The sequence below is a fragment of the Onychomys torridus genome, chromosome 13 (assembly GCF_903995425.1).
Source record: "Onychomys torridus chromosome 13, mOncTor1.1, whole genome shotgun sequence".
Classification (NCBI taxonomy): domain Eukaryota; kingdom Metazoa; phylum Chordata; class Mammalia; order Rodentia; family Cricetidae; genus Onychomys; species Onychomys torridus.
Window position 1 is genome coordinate 21,960,279 of NC_050455.1, and position 18,559 is coordinate 21,978,837.

Below are 18,559 nucleotides of genomic sequence, written 5' to 3' on the forward strand. Positions count from 1 at the left end.
ATTTGCTATCTGTGAGACTTTTGCCAGTGACCAGCTGCTGAGCCTGTCTTTCTTTCTTTTTTTTTTTTCCACAGTAGGAAGACTAATGGGCCAGGAAGGAGTCCAGGATGGAGAACCAGATGTAGCCAGGCAACTTCCAGAGGAGGTCCAGGGGCTGAGACCGGCCATTGTGAAGGCTGGCTGAGCCTTTTGTTTTCAGGCCTCAGTTTCTCCATTTGTACAAGGACTTGGGGGAGAGCCTACGTGAGTACTTCCTGTTCCTCTGGGGAATCCCATCGTCTCTGAGACACTGTCCCAGCCACTTTCGATCCTCTGTCTACTGTGAGCATTCCATAGGTCTCAACCCTGGCCCCGTCCATGTTTTGGACACAGCTAGGCCCCCAGGAGCTCTCATCTCTGTTCAACTCTGCCCACAAATCCTGAGGAACTTCCAGGGTAGCAGAGTGCCCAGAACTTTTCACAGTCCCTGGTCTGGCTTTGGGTAGATGGTGTAGATGCCAGCCTACCACACAAATATATACAGTTGGCACTCCCTATTTGCAGTTCTGCATCCTAGGACTGATAATGTTCAGGGGAAAATTTTATCTGCACTGAATTCTTTTTCCTTGTCCTTATTCCCTGAACAAAACAGTGTAACAGCTATTTACGCAATATTTGCATGCATTAGACATTATGAATCACCAGAAATGGTTTAAAGTATGTGGGGGAATAGGTGTCAGTTACATGTAAATACTCTGAGTGTGTGTGTGTGTGTGTGTGTGTGTGTGTGTGTGTGTGTGTGTGTTTGTGTGTGCTGTCCACACGAGGCCAGAATACAATTTGAGCCGTCATTTTGACACAGGGTCTGATTGGACTGTAACTCCCCAACTACAGATGGCTGGTTGGCCAGCACGCTTCAGGTAACTGCCTGTCTCCCCTTCCCTAGGAGTCTTTGCATTAAAAGGACCTGAGTATCCGGAGAATTTTGGCATTGTCAAAGTCGTAGCACAGCCCCTCCCCCACTAGCGACTACATAGGAGGTGTCTTTGAATAGCCTTATCTTCACGAATACTGAATGACCCTTAATCATTTCCCTGTTACAGGGTTAGGCAATCCCCCTCCTCCCCGCCCCCATACACTGGTGGCAAGCCTGGATGCAGTTAGCCTCCTGGTGTTTCATTTGTAAAATGGTAATAAACTGGAGCCTCTTCCTCATAGGAGTGTTGGAGACTGGGTGAAATAATGCTTACCAAATCGCTCTACACCACGCCGGGCACACATTAAACATGCCGTTAAGGTTAGGTGATCGTTAGGATGGTGGTTAAAGGCAAACTGGAAAAACCAAGTGCTTAGTTGGCACGGGACTAGGCAAAGAGAAAGGGACAGAGGGCCGTGCCCTAGGGTGCAGGTGGAGGCGGACGCCGGGCTGCCAGAGGGAGGGGAATCCCTGGAAGAGCATTTTCCCAGCCCCCGGCGACTCAGGGATTCCAGGGCCACGCAGGCAACTATCTCCCCGCCCCCCCCCCCCCCCCATTATCTTTGATTTTAGAAAGCACCAACTCCTTCACCTGGTCCTAGGGTTGCAGGAGGTATCTGCTTGGGAGGCGGATTTAAGCCTCAGGATCGTGGTGGCACGGAACCCGAGACAGCACAGGTAGTTCCCACCCCCAGACGAAATCGCCAGCACGTTCGGGGGAGTCCCTACCCCGCAGCACCCCCCTCCCCACCCTCCCCCACAGCGCCCGCCCTCGAGGCTCCCTCCTCCTGGGCGGTGAGGATCCGGATGCCAGAATGGCCCTTTAAAAGGCAGTGTCGTGTCCGGAGGGGGCGGGCTGGGGGCGCTGACCCGCCCGCGGCTAGTCCCTTCTCCCCGCCCTCTCCCTCCCTCCCTCCCCCCGTGGGTCCCTCCCTCTCTGGATCCCCGCGTCGCTCGCTCGCTCGCTCGCTGGCTGGCTCTCTCTCCCCGCGCACGCTCCGTCTCCGTCAGTCCCCAGAGCTGTTCCAGTGCGCGGCGTGGAGCCAGAGCCCGGGCTGCTGGAGCGGCCGGGGCTGGAGGCTGCGAGTGCGGCGCGCACCGCCTCCCCGCGCCATTATCCGCGCTCGCCACGGGCGAGGCCGGCGCCGCGATGGCAGAGATGGGGAGCAAGGGGGTGACGGCGGGGAAGATCGCCAGCAACGTACAGAAGAAGCTGACCCGAGCGCAGGAGAAGGTGAGCGACCCGTAAACCTGCCACACCTCTCACCCCTACCCCTGGGATCGAGCTGGTCACTTCCGGATGATCGCGGCCGAGGAGTCCCCGGGCTTGGTCTCCCTGCAGTTAGGGTGTCCCCTCCTCCCTACTCCGGCTCTGGTGGAGGAGAGCGCAGCTGTCCACCTTGTCCCCCCCTTCCCCCACCGTTTGGTACCTTCTCGGCTCCTCTGCAGAGAAGTGGAGGCCCACGCTCCGGTTCGCTTCTCGGACGCGGGGTCCACTCTTACCCTAGCCTGGAGTCCAAGGGTCGGGGGAGGCTGGGAGGTGACCCCCAGCTCTCTAGACCCACGCGGGCAATCCAGGCGGGGCTTGCGTGGGGGGAGGGAGCCTGTCTCGCTGCCCCTAGGGCTGTACACGTCCTAGACTTCTAAGGCTGTACTTTCCCTCCTGGCTAGTGCAGGCGCCCACTGCCCTCTCCTTCCTATGGCCTCCCTATGTTAATCCCCGAAGGAAGGATTGCTTTTCTCCTTCCAAGAGGTGCCTGCGGCCTAGAAGGTCCCGCCCAGACCCGCCGGGTTGCAGAGGGTTCTGCACCCTTAGCCTCCGCAGGGCTTTGGCGGTTCCAGCCGCTGGAGAGAGAGATGTTGGGAGCTCCTGGCTATACCGGTGGCCCAGAGGAGGGGTGTGGAGGGCGCCACAGGGAACCCCATCCCTGTTGTCTGAGAGTACTCTGGGGTTTTTGCAGGAGATGGGATCAGGGCTTCCTGGGACACCCTGACTGTGCAGGAAATGCGGGGGTTGGGGGCGGGGGTCCTTCGCTGGCCTGCCTATTACCCCTCGCTATCCCTGGCTCATTGAATTGGATCACGCCAGCTGCTGACGCCACTTCCCCTGCCAATTCCGACTCTTGAAATCTGAGATTGTACAATCTGTGTTTCTGCTAGGGATAGACCCCCATGGCTCTAGCTGGGCCGGGGCCTGATAGGGACCAGGATAGGCTTGCCTTCCTCTGCCAGTCTTGGGGCTGTTTATAAACAATGACTTTTGCAGCTGAGAGCTAGCTATGAGCTCCCCAAGGATGCAGCCACGTGATGTGATGGGGGGGGGGTAGAGTTTCCTTAGAGCCCTACTCCTCCTCATCCTTGTGGTTACTAGCTAAGGAGGCTCTTGCTAATCTCCAGATCTGGCCAGAGCTCCTTACCCCATTCAGGAGGAAAAGGAAGAGAGAGGGAGAGTCATACCCCCCCCCTACCCCGCCCGCCCGCCCCAATAGTCTGCTGGTGGCTGAGGAGACCAGTTACCCAGCTGGAGCAGTAGGCAGATACAGCTACCCTGGCTCCCAGTGACCTAGTAATTCATTTAAGGTGCTTGGAGCCTGTTTCTCACTCCTAAAGGAAATGAATGGAAATATCAGGAGTAAACTGAGACAGGTTTCCTGCCTCCACTCTGTGAAGATCGGCTTCACATGCCTCTTCACTGTTGCGGTGTGCATCTCTGTGCAGATGCTGTTTTACTATCCGTAACCTCCTTGAAGCAACCCTGGGTGCCATACGCGTAGGCCGTGTCCCTTTCTTGTAGATGGTCCTGTATTGCTGGGCCATCTCTCTTTTTAGTGCCCGCAAACAGGTTCTGGGCAGTTGGCTGACAGCTGGTTGGCTCTGGACCATGGCTTTAGCCAGCAGCTGGCCTGGTCTGAGCCTGGGCTTCATGGATCTGTACTTGCCTCCTGCCACGGCTGCTCTGTGTCCCACGGGCATTAGTTAGGGACCATTTGCCCAGGGGAAGCCAAGACGGTCTGACCGCTATCCTGAGACAGTAGCCTGTTTCCCATCCTCTCCCTGCTTGACCCTACAGACCCTGCTTCTTGGAAGCGCTGCGTCCTACCTAGGTCCTCTTCTCTTGTCATCCTGCCACTTGGAATCCTCATTTGTCACAGCCTGGGTATACTGATTGGACTGCCTCCCCAATATCTTCTGGTGGTGGTCCATGCCCTATTCGATACCCATTGCTGATAGGATCTCAGTCCCACACTGTCCTACAAGCAGCCCTGCCTGACACTGGGCCTACCTTTCTTGGTCAAATAAACCAGCAGCCCCTGGGCAGTTGTTATTTTTTATTGTCACAGAAGGGTATTTTCTGAGCAAGGACAGCAGGTGGAAAGCATAGAGAAAGTTGGGGAGGTAGCTCAGTTGGCAAAGTGGTTGCCGGACAAACAGGATCTGAGTTTGATCCCTCAGGACCCATGTGTAAAACTGGGAGCAAGACTGTTTTGAGTTTGAAATTCCAGCGCTGGGGAGGTAGAGACAGGAGGATCTCTGGGACTTGCCCGTCAGCCAGTTTGGCTCTGTCAGCAAGCTCCAGGTTCAGTGAGAGATCCTTTCTGAAACAATAAGGTAGAACAATTGGGGAAGAGACCTAGTTGTTGAGCTCTGGCCTTTACATGCATGTGCATACACACAGAAAAAAAAGAAAATAAATAAAAAGAAAGCCCACAGTGTATTTGCGTAGGGAGAAGACCCCATGGCTTCCCATTTGGTCTTCCCAACTTCTCCATCCTAACAGCCATGGAGACTGAGTGACAGCAAAGTGCAGTGTGCCCTCTGGTGTCATGGGGTCCTGTGAGGGGGTCACAGGACCAGCTCTTCCCTGTGGCTCCTAATGGGTCTTAGGTTGCTATTCTTTGATTCATCAGCCTCTTTTACTGCCCTGGGCAGAGCTGTGCTTGTGACCCTTGTCTGTCTGTCTGTCTCTCAAGCTCTGGTGGGTGGTTAGTGGGTGTTTAGGAATGAATGTCGGGGCTTGGGTGCTTGATCTTGGAGCCCTGGCTAGCCCTGACCTGGGAGCGAGCTGCTGTCTTCTTTTCTACTTCCCTGCCCACACACACCAGGTGCCTCGTCCTAGACCGAGTCCCCTGCACGCTGCCTCGGGCAGGAAGCATATGGCTCAGGCCTACATGGGGCTTACTCCTGTACTGTTGCTGTGTGCCCGAGGTGAGCATGTGTGCCTGGAGCCCAGGCCCGTGGGCTTCATGAGGTCATCTTCCCATTGCATTTGGCTTAGCTGACCCTCTATAAATGACTGTGTCCATTTTTGGGCTTCAGAAGGGTGGCTGGGCAAAGCCAATTTAGGGTGGAGGCTGGGTCAGATGACAAGAGGATTAGAGGCTGGCGAGCTGGGCCCCTTGGGGGATGGGGTGGTGGGGGAAAAGGACAGCTGGGGTTGGGGGGGGTATGGAATCTTGCCTGCCCAAGTCCATGGCCTAGGAGTCCTCAGGGAAGAGTGTGTGAGGGAGGCTGGGCCTTGTTCTCACAGTACGGAACCAGTGGTTGATCACAGGGAGAAGGTCCTGGGTGTGGCGGGAATGCACGAAGAGGGAATGTTTCCTTGACGGCTGTGGCCGTCCCTGGGCATGCTCGGAGGGGGTGCAAGTGAGAGTGTGGGGCACGCCAGTGGGAGTGGGAAGTCTGGGGTTGTCAGTGCGCAGCACGTCTCTGGCATGCGAAACAGATGCTCAGCAAAGGAAGGGGCAGCCGTGGTTATTTATAGGACCTGGCCACGTGGTGGTAAACTGCGCCATGTTGCTGTTATGCCACCTTGGCACAGGGCAGTGAACTGCACCGTGTTCCTGTGCGTGGTCAAGGTCTTCCCTGGTGGTAGGTACATCAACTTCCGTAGTAGGAGCTGGGTTTGGGCATCAGCTTCTGGTGGTGACCTAAAGAGTTGCTAGACTACCTTTAGGAGAAGCAGGTGCCAGTGTCCCCTTTAGCAGAATGTGCTTTTGCTGCCCTGAGTCCTGAGTCCCTCTAGAATCATACAGCCCCTGCAACTGAGGTCATCTGGGCCACTGGTTTTACTTACACAGGCTTTCCCCAGTCTGAGGTCCTAGCCTAAAGTTGCTGCCTTCCATGCAAGGGGCATAGTCTACACCCCCTTTCTATCTCTGTGCTTCCCTGTGCCCTGGAGCATCTAAGGCCTGTTCTCAGCCCCCTCTCCCATGCCGGATCATCTCCTTTCCTCCCTAACTCTCTGCCCTGGCCCTCTCTCCTTGAGCTTGGACAGGCTCTGCTGAACCTTCCAGCCGAGATCAGATGTCCTGAAAATTCTTTATGTGAATGGTTTATCTTCCCTGCCAGAGCCTGCCTTCTGTATGGGGTGTTGGGAGCTTGGGGATAGGGTCACAGGGGATGCTCTGGAGACACTGGTCTCAAGAAGGTGTGGGAGAGCTGTAAGCATGTCCTTGGGATCTTCCTGAGCCCACTCAGACCTGGTGGCCTCAGTAGTATATTGGCTGTGGCAGGCGGAAGCCAGGCAATGGGTACTGTACTGCAGGAAGGGGGTGGGAGAGGGGGAGCCTGCTGGGATGCCTAGGTATGGGCCAAGGTGTGAAGGGCTGGTGAGGATGGTGAGAATCTCAGTTCCATGCACAGGAGGGGTGGCTGGATGACTCAGGCCAGATTTCATTAAGTGTTGCATGCTGGGGTAAAAATCTGTGTACCTCAGGGGTTCTCACAGCCGCTGAGGCAGAACCACTTCCTCACAGATCATCTTTTGAGGTTCCTCTGTCTCCTTCCTTCTCTGGCTTCTGCATGGGTGGCCTTGGCTAAGTTCTTTCCAAGTTGTGAGGCTCGGACAATGCTGAGAATGTTCCAGCCCTGCTGTGTCTTCCATCCTGCACCTCTGCATGGCTCACACATGGGGCCTCTGGGTCCCCCTGACCGGCTGTAGTCAGGTGGCAGGTTCTTCTGGAGACACCCCCCTCCCCCACATGGATAAACTGGAGATAACGATAGCTCCTTTTCACAGGTGTGTTGTGAAGAACAGAAAGTGTTTAACAGACGCCTGTCACATAGCATGTGCTCACTAAATATCGACTAGGTGGGTAGACTGATAACACAAAACATCCTTGGGAGCCCTCTACAAGGCCCACTACTCAAATTGCTCCCTGGGAGTGTCCATTACAGGCCTTTGTAGACAGCTAATCCCTGCTGAGCCCTTAGCCTGTCAGGGCTTAGGATATAACAGTGTGTGTGTGTGTGTGTGTGTGTGTGTGTGTGTGTGTGTGTGACACTCATGCACTGTGTACTGTGCCAATGTTTATGTATGTGGCACACATGCATGTGAGTAAGTGGTGTGTACAGGGGCAAAAAGGCTTGGACTTAAGAATCAGAATGTTTTAGCGTTCACTCTGTTCCTACAGGTAAACTCTAACCTGGGACTCCTTAATTAGTTTTGTTTCTTGACATGGTGGAGTGGTGATGAATTTGCGTATTTATTCCTCTCTACAACATGTAGCACACACAGTGTGCTAAACACTGAGGAAGTGGGCATCAAAGCCGTGCCCAGTGGAGCTGATGTCCTAGCTAGAGACATGGTCATCACACAGTGGCCACAAGCAGGAGCGTGTTCCATGTGTGAAGACCAATGCCTGTGCTTAGGTTTTAGATGGATGTGACTACAGACGTGGCTGGCTGCCTTGGTGGGGGAAGCCTAGGGGAAGAGTCTGGTCTCCAGGTGAGAGGCCACCTCTTGCAGTCGGGGACTTCCTGTTGGATGTTTGGTATGTTGCGTTTTCCTCTTTGGCATGCTTCCACTGGGTCTGAAAAATTCAAAGAAAAGCATGCTAATCCTAAAATTTTACACCACAGAGGGGCAGGCCAGGGCAAATGCGTAGCTTGAGGTGGGTTTTTGTGCAGGGCCAGGTGGGTAGGGGTGCCCGTTCAGAGTACACTTTGGGGAGCATGGGAGAGGCACTTAATTGATGCTACCAAAGATGTCAACGGTGGCCTGGACTGGAGGGGTCCACTTGCAAGATCCCATCTAAACAGGTCTAGTGAAGTAGGGCTGGGTCATCTCTCCACACCCATACCGTGTTCCTATCCTTGGGCAGATCCTGCCAATCTGTCTGGCCTCAGTCTTCCCTTCTGAAAAAGAGGTAATGATACCTGCTGCCTGGGCAACTGGGAAGATGAAGTGGAAATTTGCGTAGGTGCTGCTAGGTCAGGGGAGGCCCGAGACCACTCACTGGTAGTACTGATTTAACCTCTCACTGCTCCCTAGTGCCATAGGAGAGTCCACGAGGGAACGCCTGGCACCCAGGCTTCTAAAGCCCCCTGTGAGAGGCCGCCACCTCTCACAAGGCTGCTGGATTCTGCACATGCTCTTAAGGAGCAGGGGTCAGGGTTGAGGGATGGAGAAGAGAAGGCCTGCTGTTTCTGCCCGAGGGCAGCATCATCAAATATTAAGTTAATAATAAGAGCTGTGGGTTACAGCTTACCTACACCTTGCCATCACTGCGCAGTCTTGTGACTCTCACCCAGTGAAGAAACTAAGGGGCTGGCAAGGTGGAGTAAAAAAGACACTTGTCATCAGCCTGACCACCAGAGTTCTGTCCCCAATTCCATGTGGGGATTCCATGTTGTGGAAGAGAGAGGACTTCTACATGTATGCTATGGTTCATATGCATACATACACATGTGGATACACATGAATAAATAAATAAATGGATAATAAAATTGATTTTAAAAAGAAAGGAACTGAAGCCTGGTCCAAATGGTTGACACTGCAGACTCTTTGGACCAACCAGACTTCCAGGTTCCCACTTCTCCTGCAGTCAGAAGGTGGGAAGATGTACACAGGTGAGGTGGACTCTGGCCCCTGAGACACTTGACCCTTAAATAAGATGCACCCCTAATTCCACTTGAGGTGGAGGTTTACATTGTGTGTGGTAGACTAGGTGATGGAAGGCCTGGGTTTCCAGAGCAAGACTGAAAATGACGGTGTTATCTCACAGCTGAGGACAGACTAGACCGAGTACGTGCATGAGTGGGTGTGTGTGAATGAGTGTGAGAGTGTGTGAGTGTGTGAGAGTGTGACTCTGTGTGTGTGTGTGTGTGTGTGTGTGTGTGTGTGTGTGCGCACACACACACATGCTCTCCTGTGTATATCCACATGGAGACCAGAGAACCTCATTTTTTGGGACAAGATGTCTCCTTGAACCTGGAGCTTGCTGTCAGTGAGACCGCTGGATCTGCCTTCTCCAGTACTGGAGTTTCAGGTGCGCACTGCTTTGTCTGGGTTTTACATGGGAGCTTGGGATCACTGGGTCCCCCGGTCCCCCATTCAGGAACACCTATTAGTCTGAATTTCATACTGTATACTTTAGTTCCCATCTTTGCTACAAAGTTCCTTTTATAAAGTGATAGGGATACTAGGTATTTGAAACTGTTCCCCTGGAGAAAGATAGCTGCGCATTGACCCCACACAAGTTAGGAAATCTTTTCTCAGTGTGCAGTCCCGGATGTCTCTGCTCTCAGTGGCAGGGTATTGCCTCCTGCCTCCTTGGTGGTGTCCAGGCCACCAGCTCAGCACACAGCAGGTATTCTCAGCATGAAATCACCCCTGAAGTGCCTTAGAAAATTGATTTCAGGGTACCCGCCTTGCAGATGTCCAAATCCTTTAGAGGTCAAGCCTGTTACATAAATTAACGTAGTATTTGCATAGGAACTATACACGTTTCCTGTACGCTGCTACCTGTCTCTAGATGGTTTATAATGCTCAACTCGGTGTGAGCACATGGCACATCATATATTGCTCAGGACACAACAGCACAAAAACCCACCCTATCTATGTGTGTTCAGACACCATTTTGTCTTTTGAAAGGTTTTTAATATTCCGTTTGTTGAATCTGTGGCTGTAGAATTGGAGGACCAGTGTACTTACTGCAGAAGGATGCACGACTTCTGACATCAGCAGACAGTGCTGATGGCTGACAGGCCTGGAGGCTGAGGGATGGAGAGGAGGGATGCTTACTGCAGGACCTGGGCTAGGGTTAGACGGAGCATGCTGGTCCCACCCTGCTCTGCCACGTTGGGGTAATCTAGGCCTCCCTTCCTCCATGGTCAGATGGATGAGCAAACAGCTCAGGCATGTGGTGGAGTAAAATCTCAAGCGGCTACAGATTTGCTATCTGGGAAACTGTTCTTGTGGCTGGTCAGGGCTGTGTGTGTTTGTGTGATGAGTGGGGGGTGGGGACTGCCTGCTTTTAGGCCAGATGACAAATGGGACCTTGGCCCTCAGCAGGCGAGTGCTCTATACGAGCAGACTTGCAAGGGACAGAAGTACCGGGTTGTGTGGATCAAGGGGTGGGGGGCAGTGTGGTTGCTAGGCCCGAGGCCTTACGGCTACAGCAGAGTCTCCACCCTTAGACGTGGTCCTTACGCTTTTTTCTTCTTCCAGGCCCCGCACTCCTGCCCCACTAACTGCCCCAGATCCCAAGTGTCACAACAGATGGATTGGGGTCACATCATGGGGCTTGAGGGGGAGCCTCAGACTATCTCTGGGTACCCCTGGGAAAGGGCATTTATGTCTCTGGTGTCCATTGGAAGGGTGCCTAGCTGCATCATCTCCCCACTGCAGTGTGAGCGCCCTGCACTAAGCTGAGCCCCAGGTCATCATGGGAGTGAGTGGGTGGCCACAGACAGCAGCTACTATAGGGCTAGCTAGGGAGGTATTTTCCCCTGTTATAGCTGCTGCAAGCCCTAGACCTTCCACACTACCACAGGCTCCTTATCGAACCACTCTGGCACCCTGGCAGGGCAACCCCTGCGGACTCCTCATTTTGTATGCAGCACATCTGACCTGAATTAGACTCTGGGGAGACTGCAGCTCACTGGGGCTGAGGTGGTTTCTCTCACTGGCCATTATGGGTCAGGAGTCTGAGAGGGAGGGAGATTCCTGCTTCTCACACAGTGCCTCCACAGGCCTGGATGATCAGGGAAGGCTCCCGAGAGGCAAGGCTGGGCTGTAGGCAGTCATGGAAGAAGAATTTTCAAGGAAGGCCTGTTAGAAAGTTAATGCAATTGAGAGGTGAAGGCCTGAGGCTGAGAAAAGATACATGGAGTCCAGGTCGGGGAGGTAATTGGCTTTGTCTCAGACTGGGTCTGGCTCGGGCCGTGCATGTGTTTGTGGAGGTCAGAGGTCAACGTCAGGACTCCGGTCATCCTACTTTTTAAAATTAATTTTTTAAGTCAGTGAATTACTCTAGAATGTGTAGGTGCGTGAGTGCAGGTTTGTGTCATGGGACACGTGTGGAGGTTTGTGGACAACTTTAGGGTGTGTCCTTCTCACCTCCCACTTTGTTGAGGATGGGTCTCTCGTTTCTGCTGCTGCTGCTGTGTGTACTCCAGGGAGCTGGCTCAGACCATTCTCTGTCCTTTCCTGCTCTCTAACTGTGGGTATGCTGGGATTACAGGAACACACTACTCCATCAGGGATTTTATGTTTGTCCCAGGGTTTCAGATCATCAGGCTCACGTGGCTAGTGCCTTTAACCACTGGCCCTTCTTCCTGGCTCTCTCTCACCTTGGTGTTCTCATAGGGTCTCTCATGGTTTGGAACTCGCCACAAAAGTCATGCTGGCTGGTGAGTGAACCCCAGGGACCTGCCAGGCTCCACCTCCCAGACCTGCGATTGCAAATGTGTGCCACCACATCTTGGCTCTTGTATGTGGGTTTTGGGGGATCAAACTCAGGACCTTTTGCTCCTGTGACAAACACCTCACCTGCTGACCTGTGCTGCTGGCCTCCTGGGTCAGGACCTTTAGTGTTCTTCCTCAAGTGTAGCCGGAACCATCCTGGCTTGTGCTCAACCCAGCATTCACTATTTTGGTGTCTTACTGTCTCTGGGCATGGGGATCTCAGGCCAGCTGGGATGAGGAAGTGCGCTCTACACTTCCAGGGGGAGTAACTTTGGCCAGAGTAGAAACCAGCTGATTGTGGGGGCCTGGGCCAGGTGGGGCTAATGTGAAGCCTCTTGTATTGGCTCTGATGTTTGATCCTGCTTATATCTTCTTTTTCAGGGTCTGTGGAGGGGGTGGGGGGGCAGGGTGTATGAAGATGGGGTGACACCGGTGGTTCTGGTGAGCAGGAATGTCAGGACCCGCTCACCCTCTTTAGCCACTGGCCTAGAAGGGCATGGGACTGTCCCTCACTCTTGGGTCCTGCCAGCTCTGGGCATGCCTGGGTGTAGGTGCGGGTTGCAGGGTCGCAGGTGACGACACTGAATGCTGTGCTCTGGAGGAGCGTGGCGTAGTTGTTGGCTGGGGAGGAGATGGAGATTTCCATGGGGCCTGTGGTGGGAGGGGCTTCGCTGGGGCTTCAGGGCCGGAAGGGGGATAGTTAGGGTGACGGGACAGCCTCAGCCAGTTTGGCCCTCTCCTGACAGCTGCGGCCTCTTTCTTTGGACCGTTCACTAAGTTCACTTGAGCCGAGATGCCTGAGCCCTAGCAAGCCTGCTCCCCGCCCCCCCCCCTCCCCCCCCACTTTGAGCCCTGGGCACTGGCCTGATACCCAGAGGTTGTCAGTGGACCCCATTTCCATGTTTCTGGCCATTGTGTTTTCCCTAGTTCTTAGTCCAGGATGGCACGAGCTATCTGACTCCTTGTTGCACATGCCATGGGACTGGCACAGTGATCAGACATGCGTGATGCGGTCGATGGGGGCTCTGACATAGACGGGACCACTGGCAGGTAGACAAGAGGAGAGTTGAAACTGGATGGGATAAAAGGGAGGAAGAATATTTAGTGACGTCGTAGGGGTGGGTAAGAGGATTTAACGTTCAGAGAGGAGAGAGGATTTGTCCTGTGGCCCTAGGGTTTGCTTGCTCTCTGAGAACACTTTTCCTCTGAGTGTGTGTGGGTGGAGAGAGAACCTCTTCCCCCATCCCACCCTATCCCCCTTCTCCTGACAGGGCTAATCTGCTGTGTGTCGGGGAGATCTTGGGAAGGGCCCTGATGGTCTGCAGTTAGCCATCACTGTGGCCTTTGCGTTTTCTCTGTGCTGATGTGAGGTTTCTAGAAACTGAACTGCAGTGCCGTCTGTGGTTCCAGGTTGGGGTCAGAGAAGGAGTGTATTCTTTCCTCCTCCCCTTACCTGCTTGGGGAAGCCCTGGGATTTCCTCGATCTTGGACCTCATTCTGAGCCCAGGTTGTTTTTGCCCACTCTGTGTGTGTGTGTGTGTGTGTGTGTGTGTGTGTGTGTGTGTGTGTGTGTGTGTGAGTGTGTGTATTGAGGTGGAGTGTCCTGATGTGCCATTCTCAGCTTTATTCCCTTGAGACAGTGAACTTGAAGCTAGACAGGCAGTCAGCAGGTCCAAACCAAGCATTCCCCCTGTATTTTCCCCTGCCACCCACCCAATACTGGGGTTAGGAATTTGAACCCAGGTCCTTACACCTTACACTGTCTCCTGCTGAACCATCCTCCCCCTCCTCCGGCTTTGCCCACCTTGTGTTTGTTGTCCTCTTGAATACAGTGATTGAGAGGGTGGGTGAGGGGAAGTGTCTCCCCTAGAGCAAATGTCAGAGTTTCTATGTTTTTAGATGGAACCCCTATGTGGGCTGCCTTTGTGACTGAGGCCTTGGTTATGTCTTTGGGAGGTGGACAGGGACCTCATAGGTTGGGACTCTAGAGAAAGTGAATGGACCCTTCACTGTGTCAAGGATTTCTCCACGACCCTGGATCTCCCGTCCACTCCAAAAGCATTCCAGGGTGACTACGACCTGGGTATTCTTATGAATAAAGGTTCTCAGAGGTTCAGGACTAGATATGAATAAAGCTGGCCTGATCCCTGAGAGAGTGGTAGCAGCTGGGTCAAGATAACCCACCACCTTCTATGAAGGAAAGACCAGGGACTCTGTGAGTCATTATGGCTGGCCAGAGGCTGAAGGATAAATTTCAGCAGTACAGGCTGAATCTGTCCTCAACTGAAGGGCAGACCCTACTTCCTGTCCCTTTGACATTGAGAAAGTTGCCTGTGGAGTGTGACGCTATCCTCCGTGGTAGAGCTGAGCTGTCACCATTTGTCCAGGACACTGAAGGTCAGGTTGCAGCCTTTTACAGGGTATGTGGTGTAACTTAGGCTAGTGTGGGGGTGTGAGGCTGCTCTGTGGCCTCCACTGTGGCTCTTGGCCTTTACGCTCAACCCAGGCCCAGCTCCGGTCCAGATGGAGGGGCCTGAGGCTCAGTGGGGAAGGGGGAAGTAAGTAAGTCAGCCTTTGCAGAGGGTCAGCCCCCAGGCCACGCAGCCTTGCCAGCTGTTGGCCGAGGGCCAGCCTGTGGAGTTTGTGGGGTTGCCATCCACTCCCAGCCTCACCTTTTTCTCCTGCTCCCTGCTTGGGCCCATTCTTTGAATGGTAACGGTTGTACCAAGAAGCAGCCCTGTGGGCAGGGACAGCTAGGGAGTGGGACAGTCTGATCAGAGGGCGTGTGAGGCTTGGCTTTGGGTCCTGGGGCCTCTGCCCTCTCTTCTGCTGGGGGCTCCATGCTGCCCTCCCTGGACTCCCCCCTCGGCCCTTCCACTAGTAGCAGATGGTGGACCCCGCTCTTGGCTGGGTCTCCTAGAGTTCTGAAGTCATAGAGGGAAGTATCTGCTCCAATGGAGAGGTTCTGGGGTGACTTGCCCAAGGCTGTGCTATAGTGACCATGCTCTGGGTGCCTTCTCCTCCTCACTTTGTCTCTCTATGCTGGTGGTCCCCTGAAGTGTTGAGCCCAGTGGTGCTCAGGGCCCCAGATAGAAGTCATGCAAGGCCATCATTCAGTTTGCAGTCCGAGCCTGTTCACTCTCTTCTGCTGTGCTCTTCGGACCTGGAGTGTGGAGCTTTGTGTTGGCCTTGATAAAACCACACAAGCGTCAGAACCTTTTCCTCCCAAACTTCCCTTGACTTGCATCTCGAGGTAAAAGGACAATGGCTTCCCCGGCCTCATCACCCTCTCTCCTCTTTGCCTACCAGGCTCTCTATGTCTCTTCCTTTGCCGGCACAGGAACAGTAGCGGTCTGGCTCTGCAGCCCCAGTTGGCCTTGAACTCATGGTTCTCCTGCCTGAGCCCCCTGTTAGTGCTGGGACTACAGACGTGCACCCCCACGCCAGTGCCTATCCCCTCATAGGAAGCAGTTACAGAAGGTTGTAAGTGAAACATGAGTTCCCGTAATTTGTTCGTGTGTGTGTGTGTGTGTGTGTGTGTGTGTGTGTGTGTGTGTGTGTGTTCATGCATGTGTAGGTCAAAAGTCAACCTCAGGTGTCATTTCTCAGGTACCCTGTTTTTTGGAGACCAAATTTCTCACTGGCTCGTAGCTCTCTGATCCAACTAAACTGGCCAATTGCCTTCCCCATGCTGGGATTACTGGCATGTACTGTGATGCCATATAGTTTTGGGGGAGAGGGTTGATAGGTCTTCATATTTGCAAGGCAAGCCCTTTACTGACTGAGCCATCTCCCTAAACCTCATGATTTATGCTTGATGTTGCTTGGAGAGGAGGCAGGAATCCAACATTAGTCTGTTTTTGTGGAATTATATGATTTTTTTTTTCATTGCTTTTGTTTGGTAGTGCTGGGAGTGGAACCCAGGGCTTTGTGTCTGCTAAGGCAGCTGGTACACTAGGCCCATGTGTGTTCTTCTCCAGCCCAGGCAGCAGGTGCTGAGGGGGTGGGAGGTGGTGCCTTTAGAGGCAGATCCACCCCCATGCTGGGCTGAGAATAACACCACATTCGCCAGTCATACATGTGTCGGGGCAAGGAGGGGTTGCTCTGATGAATGTTGGGGCAAGGAGAGGTTGCTCTGATGATATACATCTGTATAGGTCGGTACAGAACTCCAGCCAGGGGTGGGGCGTGTGCCTGTCAGGACGGTGCCCCACCAAACATGGTAGGCCCTGGGGTCACCCTGTGGCATTCACATTCCACTGGCCATGTCTGGCTGCCAGGCTTTTGGCTGGGCATTAGGGCCAGACTATTGAGGCTCAGTCACGGCTCCCCATAGTGGCTGCTGCTGGTTCTGCAAGACTGTCCCCAAAGGGATACAACTTTTCCCTTTTGCTGATTTTTGAGAACCTTGTACAGTCTTATCATTGTGTGCGGCATATGTATGGAGGCCCGAGTCGTTCTTTGTCTCTCTTCCATTGTATTCTTCTGAGGCAGGGTGTCAGTAAAACCCAGGGGTCCCCTATCTCACTAGCCAACTTGCTCTGGCCATCTCTCATGTCTGCCTTCTAAGGCTGGAAGTACAGAGAGGTGCCTTGCCCACCCAACCATGACATGGGTTCTGGGACCCTGGACTCCCAGCCCTCTTGCTTACATAACCAGCTCTTTAAACACTGGTCCGTCTTCTCCATCCTGCTTTTTGAAAGTGAGTCTCTCATTGGTCAAATAGGCCAGGCTGACTGGGGATCCTCTTGTCTTTGCCCCTCAGTGCTAGGATTTCAGGCATTCCATGATGCCTGTCTTTTTATGTGTGTCCTGGGGCTTGAACTTAGGTTGTCATGTTTGCAAGGCAACCACTTCACCATCTGAGCTATTTCTCCATCTTGCCTTACCGTTCTGACTAAGGGGCCTAGGGCAATGGGCTGAGTTCTTACAGTATCCTCAAGAATTGCAGCCAAGTAGTCTGCCGGAGGGAGCTGGGTCTGTGAGTTGTGGGCTTAGGTGGTGTCTGTCTCTGAGGAAGACTCAGTGTGAGCTCAAGAGAGTCACAGAGGTATGTGTGGGCACATGTGGAGGGGCTCGGTAGGGTGGGGATGAGGTGGGCTGGGCTGGCTTGGGTATAAACAATCCTACCTAGGATTGGAGCAGGGGACAGGAATGGAGCCAGCCGTGACTCCAAGGGGACAGGAATGGAGCCAGCCGTGACTCCAAGGGTGGAGTCTGTGGCCCTGATCCTTATGCCCCAACTTCCTGTCATCTCTGGGTACCTCCCTGTCCCATGTATCTCCATCTTGGGGAATGACAATCTTTCTCTAGTTGCTCAAGCCTGAATCTGCCCTCCCCACCCATTTTTCATGCTGTATTTAATTATTCTTAATCATTTCCTGTCCGTGTTCTGGCCACTGCAGTCTTCGCCTGCAGGGATTTCCTGACCTACCCTTTTGAGAATGTCCCCATGTAGCATGGAAGTTATGACAGAGCGAACGTCAATCAAGATCCTGCTTGGTGGGTGGGATGATGGCTCAGTTGGTACAGTACTTACCATGCAGACATGAGGACCCGAGTTCCATCCTCCAGAACTTAGTGCTCACTGATTATTAGACCACCTGGCCAGTAAGGCCCAGTTACTTTCCCTGTCGAAACACAGTAAGAACAGAAAGATGTTGGAGGGTTGAGAATGTGGGTCGGGTGGTAGAGTATCAGCCTCATGCACACAAAACCATGGCTTTAATTCCAAGCACCACATCACATAAATCAGGGCTGGTGACACTCACCTGTGATCTCAGTACTACCGAGGGGAAACAGAGGTTCAAGGATGATGATGTAAAGGGATGCAGGAGCTGGCCAGAGAGGACTCAGGTCTGTCCCTTAGGGTAGCCCAAGCCTGCAGGTGGGGGAGACCTCTCTACCCCAGGTACAGAGGTGTGGGCTCTACCCTGTGGGTTTCCACTCTTTGGGTCCCAGCAGCCTTCCTTCACTTTGATGTAGGGTCCTTCTTTCCATGTCTCGTGAGACCTGGCTCTCTGGCTTCTTTGTGAGTCTTGCCAACATCCTACATGCTCAGAGACAGCTGGAGAGCATGGGCAGGGGTCCCTGCTGGGGGGGTATATGTGCACCTGTGTCATTTCATATCTGGGTGTGAGTGCTTGGCGAAGGCTTTCTGCTGCCTTGGGGGGAGCGGCTGTCTGAGGGCTGGGGAATGCTCTAATCTGCTAGGGGTGGGATGGACTCTGTCTCTGGCTTCATCTCCATACTAGCATCACAGGTACTCTGTGTTACTCTGGAAGGTGGAAGGCAGACTGGCCTGCCAGAGCTGCACTGCAGGAAACCCCAAGGGTTGTTCCTGGCTACGGTCTTCTCCATCCTGGATTTGCTTTCCGAGCCTGAGCCCCTGCATGGGAACTTAGGCTTCTCCTCTCTACTAGGAGCACAGCTGGGCAGGTGCATGGCCTTAGGCTCAGTAGCCTGCAGCCCTCCCAAGAGGCCAGCCCCAGGCCTAGCCTCTCCCTTTGGTTGCTCTCCCTTCCTTCCTGGGGTCGGGGTAAAGGCACAGCAACAGCTCTGTCTGGATCGGCCCCTCAGGCCTAAGGTGTCAGGAGCAGATTCAGTTGGTTTTGTTGGGGCCACTCGGAAGGGATGAAGTGTGCATTAGTTAAATACCTGAGAAAGCAACCTCTGGGAAGGAAGGTTTATACAGTCCATCGTGGTGGGAAAAACATGGCCTCACCAACGTGAAGCAGCTGGTCACATTGTGTCTGTAGTCAGGTAGCAGAGAGAAACGAATGTTGACGCTCAGCTCCCCTTCTCCTTTTTAGTCACTCCAGGACCCCTGCTTGTGGTCTGGTTACTCCTGTATTCAGGGTGGATCTTCCCACCTTCATTAACCCAGTCCAGAAAATCTTTCATAGACACGCACA

General features: G+C 53.6%; 1 protein-coding gene across 11 annotated transcripts in view; it reads left to right on the forward strand.

Annotated features, from left to right (window-relative positions):
- The first annotated feature begins 1,896 nt into the window (after positions 1-1,896).
- The window catches only part of Bin1 (bridging integrator 1), a 60,845-nt gene continuing 44,182 nt past the window's right edge, over positions 1,897-18,559 (forward strand). For 9 of the 11 annotated variants that reach the window (XM_036204880.1, XM_036204885.1, XM_036204883.1 and 6 more), the window contains exon 1: positions 1,897-2,189. In XM_036204880.1, coding sequence (XP_036060773.1) covers positions 2,106-2,189 — 84 coding nt within the window. In that variant the 5' untranslated portion in view covers positions 1,897-2,105. The remainder of the gene's footprint in view (positions 2,190-18,559) is intronic. The other 2 variants (XM_036204882.1, XM_036204888.1) reach the window with 2 other exon arrangements.